This window comes from Terrapene carolina, unplaced genomic scaffold (assembly GCF_002925995.2).
Source record: "Terrapene carolina triunguis isolate 2854851 unplaced genomic scaffold, T_m_triunguis-2.0 Scaffold193, whole genome shotgun sequence".
In the NCBI taxonomy this organism is placed as follows: domain Eukaryota; kingdom Metazoa; phylum Chordata; order Testudines; family Emydidae; genus Terrapene; species Terrapene triunguis.
This window is the reverse complement of record NW_020664544.1, coordinates 7,387,518-7,406,400: the sequence shown is the minus strand read 5'-3', so window position 1 is coordinate 7,406,400 and position 18,883 is coordinate 7,387,518. Positions and strand designations below refer to the sequence as shown.

Below are 18,883 nucleotides of genomic sequence, written 5' to 3'. Positions count from 1 at the left end.
CGGGTTCTTTTCCTGGCTCTGGGAAGGGAGCGAGGCCTGTTGGTTAGGGCGGCGGGAGGGGGGACTGGGAGTCAGGACTCCTGGGTTCTATCGCTGGCTCAGGGAGGGGAGTGCATCGTAGTGGTTAGAGCAGGGGGGGACTGGGAGTCAGGGGGACTGGGTTCTTTTCCTGGGTCTGGGAGGGGAGTGTTCCCTATGGGTTAGAGCAGGGGCATTGGGTTCTTTTTCTGGCTCCGAAAGGGAGGGTGACCTGGGGGGCAGAGTGGGGACTGGGGACCCTTTCTGCTACGGTGAGCGATTGGATGTTGGTCCAATCCGTTCCTACGGCAGCAGCTGGGACACAACCTCAGTGGGCCCAGTTGGGAGATGTGTCATGGCAACTCCTACGCCCCTGTGTCCAGATCCCCCCCATTTTTACCTCTTCCCAGTCCAGATCTCGAGGGGCGGGGTGAGGGGGACCGTGCCCTCCCCAGGCAGGGGCGTGGGCTCTTGGCTGTCTGTCACTGCTTCCTCTGCTCTGCCCAGGTCCCATCAGCCAGAAGATGTATGCGGTCCTGCCCTGCGGCGGCATCGGGGTGAGTAGCTCCTCGGGGGCGGGGCTAGGGGCTCGGGGGCTCTGGGCCACGCCCCCAGGGCGGCCCCGGTAACGGCCCGGCTTGCTTTCTGGGCAGGTGGACAGCGACACGGTGTGGAACGAGATGCACTCGTCCAGCGCCGTCCGCATGGCCGTGGGCTGCTTGGTGGAGTTAGCCTTCAAGGTGGCCTCGGGAGAGCTCAAGGTGAGTCCCCCCGCGCACAGCCAGGGGTTTGGGGGCTCTCCATCACGTCTCCCTCTAGTGGCGGAGCATGGCCACTGCAACGGCCTGCTGCTGTCTGTTATTTGCCATACTGTAGCACCTAGGGGCCCAAGTCATGGTGCTAGGCGCTGTACGCACGCAGAACAAAAAGACTCTCCCTGTCCCCAGGGGCTTGCCGTAGCTGGAGGGGTTGTCCCTTTAGCTCAGGGAGTAGGGGATTGTGATTTTTGGTGCTGGAGGTCCCGAATTCATATGGAGCTGGTTCACATAGAGGATAACAACCTGCTGCTGCTAGCAACTCAGGGAGTTCTCTCTCAGCTCTCCAGGAAGAGAGCTATGCTGTGGGGATGGGTCCTCACTGATCCGTGTAGGGGGCCATCAGAAGGCGTTAAGGGGGGAGCAGAGCACTCCCCCAACACTCTCCCTCCTCCTTGACTGCGGCAGAGAGCTCCCCATCCCTGTCCCAACCTGCTTTAACCCCTGCTCCCCCTATTTCCCCTTGGGGCTCCACCGGGGTGCGTTGCAGATGTTGCTGGGGTCACCCATGGGGAGAACACTCTGGGGCCAGTTGCCATGTCAGAGGAGACATACAGCAAGTGGCCATGCCTGCGTCGGCGTCTCCCGCGTGGTTTTGCTGATGCCGCTGGGATCTGGCCAACCTGCCCCCGTGACCCTGCCCGTCCCGCCCTTGGGATTCTGGCTGTGGTGGCAGTGGAGAAACGGGGCGGCAAAGGACAGGCTCCCTCGAACGCAGTCGCTCGTGTATTTACCGCCGGCCTGCTGGCACAGGATTATTCATCGCCGGGAGTCAGGGAGAATCAGGGCCAGGGCGGTGTCAAAGTGGTGTCTCAGGGTTCAGTCCCGTCCAGATCAAACACAGCGGGTTTGATCAGAGGCTGTCTCTATCAGCCGGCTGCTGCTGAGTTCCCCTTTCCCCCGGGAACCAATAGATGGGGGGACGCAGCCTGGGACGGGAGGTGTCCAATATTCCCATGGCGCGGAGCACACAGGGACATCTCCCGCCTGCGATCACGGAACCCGCCCGTGGCAGCAACTGGGAAAGGAATTCCAGAAAGAGGCGCCTGGGAAAATCAGGCCCCGCGTGGTCTTCGGAGCTTCTTTTAATGCTATTTAGCTACTGGAAATGAAGAGGAGTCGCAGCCCCGTGACCGGCCTCCGGGGATGACAGTATCGTCTAGGGGTTAGAGCAGGGAGGAGCAGGGCAGCAGCCCGCCCGGGGGCTCGTCTCAGCTTCGGAACGAGGCGTGTAGTCTTGTCATTAGCGCAAGAGAGCAGGCGGCAGGACTCCTGGGTTCTATTCCCAGCTCTGCCGCCGATTCGCCGTGTGGCCTCGAGCGAGTCCCTTTACCGCTTCCGAGGCACCGATCTCCTCCCGTGAAAGGCGCTGCCGTTTCTGGCATCCGGCCTCTTCCGTGAGCAAGACTCTGCCGCTGGAATCCAGCTGAGGATAACGATGCTGATGGAAGAGGCAGGGTAGACTGGCAGCTGGGCTAACAGGAACGGCGGGTTCCCTGCGGGGGGAGCACCTGCAGTGTCGCTCGAGGGACTGTTGTGGGTCACCCTTCTGCTTGGCAGTGACTTGTTCTGTTGTCGTTTATTATCTGTATTGGGCTGGGAGCCCCAGTGATAGACCCAGGCGCTGGGCACGGTCTCAACACAGGACAAAAAGTCAGTCCCTGCCCCCCGGCTCTTACAAGCGAAGTGAAAATAGCATCTCTGATCTCATGTCCCCTCCTGACCTTTCCGGCCATCCCCGGGTCTGGCCCTGCCTTTCCTGAGCGCCGTTAAAACGGGGTGAGGGAGCTTCGAACCTGGCTCACTCGTTTAACCCCCCTGCCTCTCTGGTTCTCTGTGCAGAATGGATTTGCTGTCATCCGGCCCCCGGGGCACCACGCGGAGGAATCCACGGCCATGTAAGTAAGGGCAGGGGACAGGGGAGAATGGCAAAGTGACCCAGAAGGGCTGGCGTCTGCCCAGTTCCAGCCTGGAGTTCTCGCCCCGTCACGCGGCGGGGGGCTATTAGGTTCTAACCGAGATCATTCCCACGCCAGCCCAGGGATGAGATTTGGGGCGCCCGGCTTGAGATGCCACCAAGGGGCCTGGTACTCAGGAAGTGCTGGGCAATGGCCCTCTGACTGCCAGCCCCTTTGAAGGTGTCCTGAGCTGCGGACTCAGAATCCCTCTTTGCCCGGCTCCAGCATGATTCAGCAAAGGGGCTAGGACCTGATTTGATCTCCTCTCCACCAGCCAGGCTAGATCCGTTCTGTCCCGGGGGATCTGCGGGGGATCGTCCCGGGGGGGTGGCGGCTGGCATGGCTAGAGGAGGGCATGCCCCTCCCTCGGGACCGGGGTGCAGGAATAAGAAGGGACCCCTGCCAGTGTCACGGTAGAAGCCGCCCAGGCCTTGTCTGGGCGATGGATGAACCTGGGGTAGCAGCAGCTGTGTTTAAACGAGAGGTGGGGGCTCAAGCTACAAATCTGGGTCTGGATTCAGTCCTGTGCTGGCCAATTTGTCCCATTCGCGTGGCACAAAGCAGTGGACTCTTGGCCCTCACTGGCCCGCTGAGAATTCCCGTGGGGTGAGGGCCCATCAGCTGGCACAGGGGATAGGGTGGAGCAGCCGCTGATTCGAACTTGGCGTACGATCCCGGACACCTCACCAGCTGGTATACGTTAGAGCAGCCCGTGAGCTGCTCTAAGTGATGGCAAGAGACGGCGACCAGTGCAGAGGCACCCAGGAAACCCTGGAGGTGGAACTGGCCCCCTGCACTGAGCTGAGGGATGTTGGCGCAGAAAAGAATCAGGGCTCGGCTCTGGCCCCATCTCTAGTTCTAGCAGCTGGGCAAGGAGTGTGTTCTGGGGCCTGGCCCAGCCCAGCACGTCACCGACCCTCCCCCTGCCCGGCACACCCAGTCCCCAACCCCCTAGATGGTTGCCGGAGCGGTTCTGTGACGTGAATCTTGGGGGGCCTGTCTACCCTGGCCGTCATTCCCGGAGCGCCGCCCTGCTACCGGCTTTTACCCACCATGCCCCGGCGCTCTGCCCGGAGCAGGGTGAAATGACGCTTGGGGCTCTCCGGGCGCCAGGGCTGCCCCAGTGGCGTGGCGCTGAGCCGGCGGGGCGGTGGGGGGCACGGACAGCAGAGGAGCCCTAGCGTAGCTGCAGGCAGATCAGTGGAGCCAGTTCCCCGCTGCCCTGGCCCTCACGCTGGCTGGGAAGCGGTAGCCACATCTCTCTCCCCTCCTGCCTCCTCAGGGGCTTCTGCTTCTTCAACTCCGTCGCTATCGCTGCCAAACTGCTCCAGCAGAAGCTCAGCGTCGGCAAGATCCTCATTGTGGACTGGGTAAGGAAGGCGGGCAGGCCAGCCAGAACGTACCTCCAGATTCCTGCTCCCCTTGCAGGGGCTGGGTCCTTCTCTCTCCAGCCAGCCCTGCAAGAGAAAATACCCCCCCCCCCCCCCTTCGGCTTGCCTTTGCCCCGCGTGACGGAGAACGAAGGAGGTTGGGGGGTTGACAGTGTGGATGCAGCTATGCTGGCAAAGCTGTGGCCAGCATAACTTATCCTTGCAGCTTTGCTGGTATAGCTGCGTCTACACTAGGGTCTCTAGCCAGCACAGCTCTGTCAAGCGGGCTTCACACCTCTTCACGCCCCTGATTGCCGCAGTTATGCCAGCAAAGGGGTTTAGTGCAGACCCGGCCATGGCTAGATCCGGTCAGTCCTCTCCCCGATCCCTGGGGCTTCACCTTGACTAGCTACCCCGAGGTCAGAGCTAGGGTGCCTGGGATCGGACAGCTGACGAGTTAGCATCTCGGGGTGGAACCGCACCTCGCTTTGCAGTGAAGACCCAGCCCCTGGCCTGGTCCCACAGCCAGCTCTATCCATTCGTGTGTGATTTTTTTTGTCCTGACACGGGGATACCAGAGCAGCCCCTAGTGTGGGTGCAGTTCGGTCGGTATAACGGTGCTCCTACGGGACTAGCTGTACCGGCAGCAGTGTGCCCACGCTTGGGGGCCTGCACTTCACCCTCTACCCCGGCTAAAGCCGCACAACTGCTGTGTGCAGACGAGCCCATAGGCGTGTGGACAGGATGGGGCGGCCAAGTCCCTAACTAAGAACTTTTCTCTCAATGGGGTTAAAGCGCCCTTGTGCTGCTCTAGGCACATCTCAAACCCTGGTTTGGTTCAAACCCTGGCGATAAAACCCCGCCTCCTCTCAGGCCAGCCGGGCTTCCTGTCTCCAGGCGGCCAGACGCTGTCCTGCGCGAGATGAGATGAGTTACTCATTCAAAACGCAAGCAGAACCCCTCCCTCCCTCCCCCCACCCCCCCGGCTTTCTCTGTTCACAAGCTAAAGACCCCAAGCCCCAGTATGTGGCTTTCCCTTTGCAGGTGGTGACAGCCAGCTACCCGTTCTCTGTACCACTCGCACCAGCGATGCTTTCCCCTCCCCCCCCCCACAATGGGGATGAGGGGTTTGGGGTGCAGGAGGGGGCTCCAGGCTGGGAGCCCTGGGGGCCGAGGGATTCGGAATGTGGGAGGGGGCTGCAGGTTGAGGCAGGGGGTTGGGGTGTGGGAGGGGTGAGGGCTCTGGGCTGGGGGTGCAGGCTCTGGGGTGGAGCCGGGGAGGAGGGGTTTGGGGTGTGGGGGGTCTCCAGGTTTGGGGGGGCTCAGGGCTGGGACAGGGGGTTGGGGTGCAGGCTTACCTCTGGCGGCCCCCAGTCAGCGGTGCAGCGCGGGGGCTAAAGCAGGCTGCCTGCCTGTCCTGGGTCACCGCGCTGTGCCCCGGAAGGCTTCTAGGCAGGAGGCTCCGTGGTGCACGCTGCTCTCGACCTCAGGCACCGCCCCCCCAGCTCCCATTGGCGAGTTCGTGGCCAATGGGAGTGCGGAGCCGGTGCTCAGGGCGGGGGCAACGCGCGGAGCCCAGTGGCCCCCCTGCCTAGGAGCCGGACCTGGTGGCTGCTTCTGGGGCGCAGCGCGGTGCCCCAGGACAGGTAGGGACTAGCCTGCCTTAGCTCCACAGCACCGCTGACTGGACTTTTAACGGGCCGGTCGGCGGTGCTGACCGGACCCGCCAGGATCCCTTTTCGACTGGGTGTTCTGGGCGAAAACCAGACACCTCGTTACCCTAACTGACATGGCCATCAAACCCGCGAGGCCCTCAGCTAAATAAACCCAGGAGGTTCGCTGCACTACACTGACGTGGAAAGCAAAGTATGTGGCAAAAGAATCCCTGTAGCGGCTTTCTCTATCCACCAAAACCCCCTCCTCTGGCCCCCGTCAGCTCCCCCCTCCTGGTACGAAGATGTTTGCGGGGAGGGCGAAGAACGCAGGTTGCAGGAGTGAGTAGCGGCCCCGAGGTCACCGACCGTTCCCAAGGGCGGCTGCAGCCAGGCCACGTGCGGCTGTGTTTGTGTGCACGGTTGCTGCCATCGTTAGCCTCCAGAGTTAACGCCCCACGGAGACAAAAGGGGTCTCTGGTCACGTCCGCTGCCCTACACCGTGGCCTCATCAGGAAGGGTTTAAGGGCTGGAAAGTCGCTCGCTGTTTCCCGTGGAAACCGGTGCAGAGCTTGCCAGTGGGGCATTGGGCACCGCTGCCATAAAGGGTCAGCTGAAAAGGGCTGGAGGGAGGGTGGCCGCTGGGATCCAGTCAGCCCCAGTCCTGATGGAGGCTTGTTTGTATCTACCGGTCTCTGCATCAGCGCAGGGAGGCCTTTGGCCAGACCCGACCAGTCCCCCTGCCCCCATCAGCAGGGGAGCCCCCTAACCGTCCGTGCTCCCTGCAGGACATTCACCATGGCAACGGCACCCAGCAAGCCTTCTACAGCGACCCCAACGTGCTGTACATCTCCCTGCACCGCTACGACAACGGCAACTTCTTCCCAGGCAGTGGGGCCCCCGAGGAGGTGAGTGCGGGCCCGGGAGCCACACGGGGCCGTACAGAGCTGGCCGCGGGGCCGCGGGGTCTCTGGCCAGGGAGGCCCAGTGCGCGCGATCTGGGCGGCGTCTCGCTGGGAGGTGACGGGGCTCAGCGCGGGAGCCGGGTCTCTTGTCCGAGGGCCGGTGGGCCCCAGCGAGGGAGCCTGTCCCAAGGCAGGTGGAGGCATCAGGGTGGGGGTTGCAGAGGGGAGGGATCTGAGGCAGGACCTATGGAATGTGGGGCGGCTGTGGGTCCCTTCCGCCATCAGGTGTGGCGCTGGGATGTGACAGCTCCCAAGGATCTGACCCAAGGGCATTCCCTGCTTGGGGGTTATACAGTGCTGGGGGAAGGGGGAGGATCCTGAATCCCCTTGTAAGGCTCCCTCCGTGATCCCCCGTCCACTCCCCAAATAGCTAACGGAGAAGGGGCATGATCAGAGCGGCTGGGCCGGCAGAGCCCTGAGCCGGAAGGGCCCCCCCGCCCCGTGCCAGACTCTTTCACAGGGGCGGTGGGGGCCGGGCCCCTGCTCGTGGTTTGGCCCATGGATCCAGGCACAGTCTGGATGCAGGTCTCCTCTGTTGCAGGTTGGCAGCGGGATGGGGGTGGGGTACAACGTCAACATAGCCTGGACGGGCGGAGTGGACCCCCCCATCGGAGACGTGGAGTACCTGGCCGCGTTCAGGTAGGGCTCCCCCAGGGGGCACCGCCGGCTCCTCTCCACGGCCTTAGCCTCAGCGCCCTGCTGGCAGGTAGCGCCGTAGCGTCAGCCCAGAGGAAGGAGAGACAGGGGACCTGCCACTGACTCTCTGGGTGTCCTTGGACCAGTCACTCGGTCTCCATCCATCTGGGGCGGGAGGGGAGGCATCCAGGAGGGGTTGGCCGAGGGGGCTGGTGCTGAGAAGAGGTTCGGGGCTAATAGGACTGGAGTGACACTGACCCCAGTTGGGCCAGGCCAGGATGACCGCAGCCCCAGTGGACAGCGCTAGCAGCAGCGGTGGCGTGTCTCTGCCCTTCGAGCAGCATTATCCCCACTTCACAGAGGGGGAAACTGAGGCCCGGAGCAGGGACGTGACTTGCTCGAGGTCAGCCCACAGGCCAGTGTCAGAGCTGGGACTAGAACCCAGGAGTCCTGCCTGCCCGTCCTGTTGCCCTCCTACCTGTTCCGGCTGCAGCATCTCCGTGTGCCATGGATGCGTAGGACTCCGTAGGGCGTGAGCCCCTGTTGCGGGGAAGGGGGCCTGCAGAGAGCCCTCCCTGGGGCTGGGGGAGGGGGCTGGGGAATGCTTAATCTCTTGGGGCCGAGAAAGTGCTTTTGTTTTGCTGTGGGGAGCCAGGGGGGGGGGGGGGGGGGGAAATCCCAGAGCAGAAGGGGGGCAGAGACAGGGGTTCCCAGGAGCTCAGGGCAGGAGGGGGGCAGGGGAAGGGTTGCCTGGGACAGGCCACGCTCCCCCGCAGGTGCTGAGATGTTCTGTGCCCTCTCGCTGGCCGGGGAGCCGGTCTCCCAGCCCCGGGGGACTCAGCCGAGGGTTGCTCGAGGCTGGCGTGCTCTGCCGGGAGCCTCACTTGCGGTCTCCCCTCCCCCAGGACGGTGGTGATGCCGATAGCCAACGAGTTCTCCCCGGACGTGGTCCTGGTCTCTGCCGGCTTCGACGCAGTCGAGGGACATCTTTCTCCCCTGGGCGGCTACTCCGTCACGGCGAAATGTGAGAGCGGAGCTGGCGTTTGGGGGCCAGTGGGGCTGCCCCGTGGGGGTCGAGGGCTTGCTTTTGGGAGCCGGCTGGGTTGCCCCATGGAGCTTGGGGCAAGGTCCTGCGTTTGGGGTCATGGCTTGGAGCAGAGACACGAGAACCATAAACATTGCAGGCGGAGGGAAACGCGTCAGGCTGCGCCCAGCCTGGGCCGGGGCTGGGTCCCCACAGCGCCTCTCGCCAGCCCATTTGTCCACGATCCAAGTGCTGGTTCCCCTGGCGGGAAAGCCCCTGGAGGGTGAAATGCCCCCGGGCAGAGGGTTGACACAGGGTCCAGGTGCCACTCGCTCCCACTTCATCTTCCAGGTTCGGTGGCTTGGGGGACCCTGAGCGCTGAAGTGGGAGCTCTGATTCCCAGGCCTGGCCTGGGGAGGGATGTTGGAGCCAGGTGGGGGCGGGAGCCAACCCAGGTCAGGCTCTTCCCCTGCTGGGTTAGCCCTGGGTGTCTCTACTTGCTAGGACCCAGCAGCTCCAGGGTCTCTGAGCTGGGCTGCACCTGGTTCTCCTGCGCTCCCTGCAGGCCCCCGTAGCAGTGGTGCTAATACAGAGAGAAGTGCTCTAGGCACCGTGGGCCCAATGGTTTAACGCACCGCAGGGTGGGGTTCCCCAGGCTGTACCCCTGACTGCGCTCCCACCTGGCTTTCCTGGGTGACAGGGGGAGAGTTACTGCCCTGCTCCGTGCCTCGGTTTCCCCATCTGTGAAATGGGGGTTTAATCCACTGACAAAGCACTTTGCAATCCCCAAGTTGTGAACAACGGTTAGTCTGTCTATCTCCATGCATACAGGCATACCTGTCTGTCCGTCTGTCTGTCTCTTTATCCCCATCCATACGCCTCTCTCTCACTGGCCCCTGTTATCCCAGTGCCCCTGGGTGCTGCAGGACTCTGCTAGGGGAGGGTCTTGTCCCACACTGACTACGGCAGTTTCTCCCCCTCCCTGTAGGTTTCGGACACCTGACCAAGCAGCTGATGAAGCTGGCCGGTGGGCGCGTGGTGCTGGCTTTGGAGGGAGGTCACGACCTGACAGCCATCTGCGACGCCTCAGAAGCCTGTGTCTCCGCCCTGCTTGGCGTGGAGGTCAGTGGAGTTCCCCCCACCCCCGGCGCAGCCCACGCGGGCTCATCTCTGGGCCTCAGTTTCCCCTCCCGCCTGCTGTTTAGCCTGCCAGCGCTTCTGGGCTGGGACTGTGTCTTACTGTATCCGGGCAGCACCTGGGCTGGGGTGGGCCGTGAGGTGCTCATGTGATACAGACAATAAATCTTATTATTAATCAAGATCATTTAGTATCTGCATGACAGCCGCGTCTAGGAGCCCCGGTCGCAGGGCCTCCATTGTGCAAACACAAAACAAAGAGACCGTCACTGCCCCAAATTGCTGACTGCAATAGAGGGGAAAGTGGGCCCCAGACTGGGCCCGAAAGCCCCCGTTCAGGAAAGCATCTCTCTTCAGGACAGTTAACTTTAAACAGGTCTTCAATCCCCTGGTGAAATTCTGGCTCCACTGGCGTGAGATTTCACCCACCTCATTCAGCAGGACTTCGGCCCGTGCGCCGAATAGCTTCTCGTTGTTCTTACAGGGGCTCCTGGGAGCCCCCAGTGGGCCGGGTGCTAGGCGCTGCACAGGCGTGCTTAAGTGCTGTCCTGACCGGAGACGGATTTCATCGCGCGCTTAAGTGCGCTGCCGAATGGGAGCTGAAATCAGCGCCGAGCGACCTTTATTGATTGCAGTCGAATCCTGCCGTGTCTGACAACCGGCTGGATGTACCCTGGGTGCTTTGAGATTCTTTTCTGCCTTTCTCTGAAGATCAGAGACAGGACACTGAACTGGAGGGGGGAGTGGCGGGAGGGGGGACGGGACACAGAGAATCCTCTTCCTAGATGCCTGTCTGGGGTGCTTTGCGCACATGCTCAGGATCACCCTGAGCCCCAGATTTGGGGCCAGGAAGGATTTCCCCGCTGCTCAGATTGGCAGGGACTTGTGGGGGGTTCACCTCTCTCTGCAGCGCGGGGTGTGGATTACGGGCTGGGATCCTCTGGGTGTCTCTCACCTGATCAGTTCCCTGCCATCGGCGGCCTCTCCAGTTCCCTGCCTGCTGTTGGCACCTAAGAGTTTAGCCTCTCGAGGGTGGATTTGATCTAACGAAAGTCTTAATACAGGGGAGTCTGGGTGAAAGATAAGGGCCTGTGCTGTGCCACAGGTCAGGTTGGTTCCAGTCTGGCCATAAAACCTCTGATCCCAGCTCAGCCAGGTACCAGAGCAGGAACCGTGAAACTGACTAGAAACAAGCAGGAAACTGACTATCCCCATGGATGGGGAGGGAAGTAGGAAAAAGAGAACAGATAGCAGAGCCAGCCAGGAGACTGGAACTATAAACCCTCCCAGTGTGTTACCAAGGGAAGGGGGCATTTGGGAAGGGCACTTGCTTTTAAAAATACATTAATTATGGTCCTGATCCTGCAGTTGAAGTGCCCAGGCGGGTCCCGTCTGCCTCTAAGGGTATGTCTACACTACAGGATTAATCCGAATTTAGATAATTCGAATTTGGGAAACAGGTTGTATAAATTCGATTGTGCGCGGCCACACTAAGCACCTTAATTCGGTTTTAAACCACATTAATTCGGTGGTGTGCGGCCACACTACCCCATTAACTTAAATACAGTAATTCGGTGGTGTGCGTCCACACTAACCCTAATTCGAATTAACAAAATCGATTTAGGCTCTACTCCGTTCGTCGAGGTGGAGTACAGAAATCGATTTAAAGGGCCCTTTAATTCGAATTAACTGGCTCTGTAGTGTGGACGGGTGAAGGGTTAATTCGGATTAAGGCAGCTAAAGCCGAATTAAAGTCCTAGTGTAGACCAGGCCTTAGAACCCCTTGCCCCCCCGCCGCCCGATCAAGGGGCGAGGTTTTCAGAAGCGCTCAGCATGGGCCTCACTCCGCTCCCAGCAAAGTTGCTGGTAAAACGCCCATTGATTTCAACAGGAGCAAACTGAGGCCGATCGGAAAAGCCCTCCCTAGGGGAGGCCATTGTGGATTGAGGGCCCATCCCAGTCCCGGTGGTGGGGCCCATCTTATGACTGTTGTAGCTTTTATAGGATGATGTCACTGTATAATAATAATGCGGGGAGGGGGGACCACCTCGGGGGAAGTAGAATTGAAGGAAGCAAGGGTGGGGAGAGGGGGAGGATGCACAACATGCCCCCGACTCGTTCTGAGACTCTCTTCTCTCCCCACCCCCCTCTCTCCCAGCTGGACCCCCTGGATCAAGCTCTCCTGCAGCAAAAGCCAAATGTCAATGCCGTGGCCACGCTGGAGAAGGTTATTGAAATCCAGAGTAAGTGGGGCGGGGGAGGGGGGGCAGCTCAGGGCGCTGGGTCTGGGGAGGGGTTGGGGGAATCCCTTCAGTTGATGCCCTTTGGTTTCACCTCCGGGCAAAAGTTCAGATGGGGATAGGAAAAGCGAGTCCCGGATGTGCTGGGGGTGGGCGAAGGGTCATAGGATGAGGAGGCTTTAGCTGTTCTCCCAGCAGGGGGCGCTGTAGGAGGTGGGGCAGGAGCGCTGGCTGTGGGGGGAGCTCCCAGCTACGCCAGTCCCCACCTCTCCCAGCAGGGGGCACTGTAGGGAGGAGGGCAGGAGCGCTGGCTATGGGGGGAGCTCCCAGCTACGCCAGCCACAGCCTCTCCCAGCAGGGGGCGCTGTAGGGGGGTGGGGCAGGGCCGAGTGGGGTTGTCAGGCGCCCCTAATAACTCCCTCCCGGGGCCTGCAGGCAAGCACTGGAGCTCTGTGAAGCGCTGTGCCTCGGTGGTCAGCTGTTCCTTGCTGGAGGCGCAGAAGGGAGAAGCCGAGGAAGCAGAGACAGTAAGTGCCATGGCATCGCTCTCGGTCGATGCCGAACAAGGAAGCACAGACTGCAGCCCCAGGTACGGCCACCCCCCGCGGCACCCTCGGCCTTTGTGCGTCCTCGGCATCCTGGATGTATTGTACCTTGTTGCTTACGGTTCGGATTAGCCTCCTGGCTTGTATCCCCGCAATACGGGCCCGAGCGCGGTCCTCGGCTGGTCATTGAGCCATGCTCTGATAGCATTTTTGTTGGAGGTGTACTTGAGTCTGGGTCTCGATCTGGCTCTAAACTTCGCAGTGGCAGGGGGATAGCGCTCCAAGCCTCCTGCATCCAAACAACAGGCCCTTGAGCTAAAGGACAATCTCCATTAGCCCATTTCTGTACAGGGCCAATGACACAGAATTGATCCGTTCTGCACCCATCCAGTAGAGGGCAGTGGTGCAGAACTGATCAATCCGGCCGACTCGCTGCAGTGTGAACCTTCCCGAAACATCCCACAGAGCCTCTACAGCGGCACCTGCTGCTGCTGCTTCATTGCCCAGCTCGGCGCGTGCCGAGGGATTTGTGTTTGCAGGTGAAATTCACCCTGGGCAGCGTGTCACTGGGACAGTGTCTCCCGCTGGCACCTCAGAGTGGCGGGGCCGAGGGGGGAGGACATTTCTCCTTTGCACGCCCTGGCTTGTGAGACAGCTCGACCCCTCCACCACCTTTTACTCGCCCACTTACACCACCTGGGCAAGTCTCGGCCCAGGGCATAGGCACTGACTTTCCCGCTTTCCCCTAGGTGCTCGACGCACCCCCTCTACCCCCGCCCCCCCCCACTCCACACCTTCCATGAGGCCCCGCCCCTGCCCTGCCTCTTCCCACCCATGCCCCGCCCCCATTCCAACCCCTTCCCAAAAGTCTCCGCCTCCTCCCTGCCTCTATTCCAACTTCTTCCCCAATCCCCGCCCCAGCCCCGCCTCTTCCCTGAGCATGCCACGTTCCCGCTCCTCCCCCTCCCTCCTGGAGCGTGCTAACGCCGCCAAACAGCTGTTTGGCGGCGGCCGGGCGAGAAACGCTGGGAGGTAGGTGGAGGAGCGGGGACGCGGCACGCTCAGGGGAGGAGGGGCCGTGGGGGAGGGGAGCTTGGCTGCCAGTGGGTGTAGAGCACCCACTAATTTTTCCCCATGGGGGCTCCAGCCCCAGAGCACCCACGGAGTCAGCACCTATGGCCCAGGGGAGCTGTGGCTGGCTTGAGGCCCCTTGGAAAAGTGAATCCGTGGGGTCCGTTGTCCTCCTGCCGTGGATTCAGGCTGAGCTCCTGCCCGCTCACATTGCTAGTGACCAATAACACGCCGCAGAGGAAAGACCCCGGTGCCCCAAAACCACAAGCAAAACTCCTCCGGTCTTTGGCGGAGCCGGGACGGTGGGAAACATGTCCCAGCAACCAAACACTGCGGGGTCTGATCTGCTGCAGCGTGTCTGGGCTAAGTGCTGGGGGAGACGGGGAGGACAGGGGATCACGGGCCATGTTCTCCTGCCCGCTCGCAGGACAGAAGGCAGCAGGAAGCGAAGCGGTACCATGGCGAGGCTCATGTTCCAACACACCCATCCTCTGCCCCTTTTCTTCCCCCACCCGCCTTGTGCGGAAGGGAGTGAGCAGGCAGGGGGCTCAGACTCCTGGTCTGGTCTAGAGGGAGAATCAGCCCCAGTTTCAGTCACCGTGCAGACCCCCAGGCACAGAGGCAGGGCTGGGATTGATGCTGGCGGAGCTTTGGCCTGGGGTCAGCTCGAGGGCCGCAAAGCTCAGCTATCCTTGGCTGCATTTGGCCAGACGCTGGTGAAATCAGGAGCTAATCCCCAGTGCGTGCAGTCTCCCTGCGCCTGGCACGTCTCCTTTTTATTTGTGTTCCTGTAGCACCTACGAGCCTGTGGCGCTAGGCGCTGTACACCAGAGGTGAAAGTAAGGCGGTCCAGTCTGGTCCGGCGTACCGGCAAGAGCCAGTACACAGCCGACCGTACTGGCGGGGGCAGCTTCCCCAGGCTGGCAATTTAAAAGGGCACTGTCGGAGCCCTGGGGTCGTGGCTGCGAGCCCCAGGGCTCCGGCGGCGATTTTAAGGCCCTGCCCCTTCCTGTTGAGGCCCTGCCCCTTTCGGTTGAGGACCCGCCCCCCTGCTCAGGACCCCGGCCCTGTGTACCGGTAAGTCCCTTAAGTTACTTTCACCCCTGCTGTACACATATAGTACACAGCCCATCCCTGTCCCCAAAGAGCATACAGTCGCTAAGACCAGACAGACACCTGGACAGTCAGCAAATACAGATACTTATCCGCAGCCTCACTCCTTTGCAAGAGGGACACATTTTCCAGCATGCTGGGGGCAGAGCTATTTGGAAAACCCAGTCATCTGTGTCACCCCTGGAGTTACAGGGTGATGAGGCCTTTTGAGAATCAGGCCTTTATTTAGGTACCTAAATGGGAGCTGGGTTCTTCGGACGGTCCGGGCTCCAATTGCGTGCGCTGAATGCCGGGGACCATCCGTCCCTGGAACACAACCTAAGATCAGGCCTTCTGCCTAAGATCAAGCCCGCCCCATATTAACAGCTGGTGTCTCTCTCTTTGCCCCTAGACAAGTGGATGAGCCGATGGAGGCGGAGCCTGTTTTGTGAAGTGCCAAGCCGTCGTGTAGCTGTCACTTTTTTGTGGGTTTTTTGGTCATTTGTGATTTCGTTCCCCCCCTCCCCCTCCAAAAGGAATTTTTTTTCTATTAAAAAGAGGAGAAAAAAAAAAGGTCACACTCGACTCCACAACAAAGCCGTGTGTGTGATTGTGTCCGTCTCCAAGCAGCTGACCCCACCGGCATCTCAGTCTTGTCCCCGCACCTTTGGGATTCAGGGGTTTGGTTGGTTTTGATTTCCTCCTCTCCTGTCTTACTTCTCCGTCGTTCTTCCCTTTGGCGACACACGGTAGCAGCGAAACAAGAAACTGTTTCACTCTGGGGTCCTTTACGCTCTGTGCTCAGGAGAGAGGAGACGACCCGGCTGATTTCAAATCCAAACGGCAACACCATCCTGATTTCTCTCCCTCTCTCTTCTTTTCTCGTTCCCCTGGTTCGCTCACACCGAAATCCAAGCTCTGTGACTTGCTTTCTTTCTTTTTTTTTTAAACCTTCACACCTGAATTCATCTTTCTGTCAATTGTGTTGAAGTGTTTCTGAGACATAAGTGACTCTGAATGCTAACTGAGGACGGTCTCTGGGGGAGGAGAAAGGAAATATTCGTGCCTTTAATTAAGTCATTTTTTTTAATGCCTTAATTTCCCTGTGATTTTCATTTTGCTCTTTTGAGTTACCATTTCAGAGGGAGCTATACATATATAAATACGGGGCAGGGGAAGAGAGTCACACTTTTTATTTGATTCTCAAACACCCCCTCCCTCCCCAACCAACCCTCCCTTCTCCTACCACACACACTGTGTAATTAATCCCATTGTAATTAAGAGAGCCATTGTGCATCCGTGTTCACGACCAATGCTTTCTGGAAGTTCTTTTTGTTTTGTTTTCACAAAGCCTCGTCTCGCTGTAAATAATTTGATTTCTCGTCTCGTGTGCACAGAAACCGTTGTCCATTCGTAAAAAAAACAAAAACAAAAAAAAAAAAAAAAAAAAGGAAAAAAAAATATTTTTCTTTTCCTGTTACTTCACCAGCCTAAGAGAACTTAGAAGGATTTTAGCTTTAAAAGAGGAAAAAAAAAAAACAAAGGTATATAATTTTATTACAGATGTATTATTTAATAGTATTTTTTTAAATGCACCGCACATGCTTTTCCTTTGGAAAGTCGGGTGGTGGGGGGCTGGAGATTTGCACCAAGGACAGAGCTGGGTGGTTTTGTTTTAAATGATTCTTCGGCGGCGGGATTTCTAAGTTTCGGGTGATGTCAGCCTGCGTGTCGTGTGGTTTTTCTCTTCGGTTGAAACCTCTGATGAGGTCTGTCGGGGTCACCGTTCCCTTTGGGTTTAATGCTCCCAGGGACTCCCTGTGGAATGGCCTCTTTGATCATCTCAGCATTTGGATTCACCTTTCTGTTCTGCCCTGTTCGTAGACACGCACGTGTCCTGGCTGTGTAGCGAGGAGATACAAGTCATTGGGGGGGGGGGGGGGGGTTAGGTTTGTCCTGGTGTGGAGGGATAGGACAATGCCATGTAAACCCGTCGGTTGACCGGAGACTGTAGTGGTGCTTAGGTCTGGTGCTGGGCCCCCGCACAGGGCGGCAAGGGGCTGACACGTTGCATTGGCAGGGGGGTGAATTTCACCCCGGCCTACAGGAAGTGATGCGGGAGGATTCCGTGCCGCTGGCCGCTGTGCGAGGCATTCTGGGAAGTGGCAGGGTGGATCTAGAACCCTTGGCTGCTGCGGGGGGCTGCAGTTTGCCCCTCCCGTCGGGTTCTCAGTACTAGACCCAGATCCAAACAGCCCCAGAGGCAATTGCTGGCCCCTCTGATGAGGCAAACCTGAGCCCTGGATCCAGCCCGCTCTGTGCTTTGGGGTGGACTGTCCCGCTGCCAGAGGCCCCTTCTTTGTCGTCAGTTGTCTTCCTCTCCCCGGCTCAGATCCCTTCTCCCCGACACCGCGGTGGGAGTAGCTGTGTTGAACTCCCCTCACGAAGGCCCTGTCTACGCTGGGGTTCAAGCCCCGACAGCAGACAGGGCCAATTGCCCCTCCCAGAGATACCCCTGGGACGCATCACCCCCCTTTGCAGGTTGCGGTGCTTAGGGCAGGCTAGACTTGATTTTTAGACCCTTTGTGGCCTCCCCTACAAGGCTCCCACAGCCCAGTGCAAGCCCCTTCCAGCCTGCGTGTGGGGATCAGACTTTGCCCCTGCGTCCCCGAGTGGCTGGCTGAGCGCTGGGCCCCTTTCACGGCCTTACTTGCCTCCCTCCCCCAAACTGTTTCGTAGCCGTCAGGCCCAACGGCACGAGCCCAGGCCAGCGCAAGGGTGTGCGGACGAGAGGGAGCGTCGAACTGCCCAGCGGCAGCACCCCGCCCCTGAAACAGAGAGGCAAGCCAGCCACTTGTCTCTTGTGCCCAACACTGAAACAGAGGCAAGCCAGCCACTTGTCTCTTGTGCCCAACACTAACTGAGCGGAGCTGGGGAGAGTTAGTGCAATACATACTTGTGAACACTAGATGGTGGTCTGCTCCCTAGAGCTCTGCACATATGACCCTCAGTACCGCCAGGTGCTAAACTGGTTCTTCCCCTGGAGGGCAACTCGATCACCCTTCGAGGGGAGAAGGATCTATGCACCTTGGCCTCCTCCTGGCTGGCTCTGAAGGGAGTTCCCCTGGGATCCCCAGCAGCTTCTGGCAGACGGGTAGCAAAGTAAGACCTAGCCAAACAGCGCTGGTTACCCAAGAGCTCCGTGCTCGGATAGCGTTGTCCCAAGGGTACGGGCGTGCTAGGGCCGAGCTGCCGGGCATTTCCGATCCTGGCCCATTGCAGAGGCCTCTCCAGTGCTGCTCCATTGGCGAGATCGCAACAGCTCCTTAGCCGGGGCCGGGCCGTTTGGCGTGTGGCTAAACCTGCCAGGGGCAGCGCCTGGCCGGCTCACCTCACTTGTAGGCCGGACTCCAGGCCTGGCTACGCGTGGGTAAGAAACCCAGCTCTCTTGTTCTGAAAACCAGTGCCCTAGAGAGAGCTGTGGAGTTTACTCAGGTGAAACAAAGCGAGATGGGTCATTGATCCTCCCTAGCATGGGATGGTGGTGGGGGGACTTATGCGGGTTGTTCTTCCGTCCCTGCTTATCCGACTCCCCGTCCCATCCCTTCTCTCCAGCACGGGTGCTGGCCATTAGCTTTGAGTGCAGTGTGGCGAAGGTCGGATGGTCTAGTCAGGCTCTTGTGGAGCAGTTAAAGGCAGAAGGAACAGGGGTAGAAACAAGAGGGGTTGGTTTATTGGCAGCTTCTCCCTGGTGGCTTCTTGAGGAAACCTGCAGCGGTGGCAGGGTCCGTGTAGCAGTGACTCTAGGGTACAGCGCGTTTCCCTTTGGGTGTCGGTTCAAATGCAGCTCAGGTTGGCAGTGACTATGGGTCTGTCTACACTGGACTGTAAACCCAGGCTCAGACTCACATTTGGGCCCATCCACACACAAATCAGTCTGAGGTGGGTCAGCAAGCACTCAGGACCCTGGTCCTAGGACCTACCTGGGGCGGTTGGGGGAGTGCGATTCGGGTCCAAGCGCTGTCATTTTGCAGTGCGGATGCAGTTCAAGCTGCAGCCACGAGTGAGAAGTCCTGCCCAGTGCAGTGTGGGCCCGTTAGCATGGCTGTGAGCCCCAGGTCCAGCACTTGTAAACCCAGGTTTACCACGCAGTGTGGACACACAAGCACGGGCTTGAGTCCACAAGCCTTGGGTCCCACAGACCCGCGTTTGCAATGGAGCGTAGACATACTCGGTAGGGCCCTGGTGACGCACCGCAGCGTAGCCGTGCTCGGTAGGGCCCCGGTGATGCACCGCGGCGTAGCCGTGCTCGGTAGGGCCCCGGTGACGCACCGCAGCAGAGCTGTGCTCGGTAAGGCCC

At 59.9% G+C, this 18,883-nt stretch overlaps 1 protein-coding gene across 4 annotated transcripts in view; it reads left to right on the top strand.

The window, feature by feature from the left end:
• HDAC5 (histone deacetylase 5) overlaps positions 1 to 17,378 on the top strand; it is a 103,358-nt gene extending 85,980 nt beyond the window's left edge. For all 4 annotated transcript variants that reach the window (XM_026654850.2, XM_026654849.2, XM_026654847.2 and 1 more), the window contains 11 exons: positions 526 to 575; positions 672 to 779; positions 2,676 to 2,731; positions 4,074 to 4,161; positions 6,602 to 6,721; positions 7,320 to 7,417; positions 8,320 to 8,438; positions 9,427 to 9,560; positions 11,734 to 11,818; positions 12,251 to 12,404; positions 14,936 to 17,378. In XM_026654850.2, the coding sequence (XP_026510635.1) occupies positions 526 to 575; positions 672 to 779; positions 2,676 to 2,731; positions 4,074 to 4,161; positions 6,602 to 6,721; positions 7,320 to 7,417; positions 8,320 to 8,438; positions 9,427 to 9,560; positions 11,734 to 11,818; positions 12,251 to 12,404; positions 14,936 to 14,975 (1,052 nt within the window). In that variant the 3' untranslated portion in view covers positions 14,976 to 17,378. The remainder of the gene's footprint in view (positions 1 to 525; positions 576 to 671; positions 780 to 2,675; positions 2,732 to 4,073; positions 4,162 to 6,601; positions 6,722 to 7,319; positions 7,418 to 8,319; positions 8,439 to 9,426; positions 9,561 to 11,733; positions 11,819 to 12,250; positions 12,405 to 14,935) is intronic.
• The last annotated feature ends 1,505 nt before the right edge of the window (positions 17,379 to 18,883 follow it).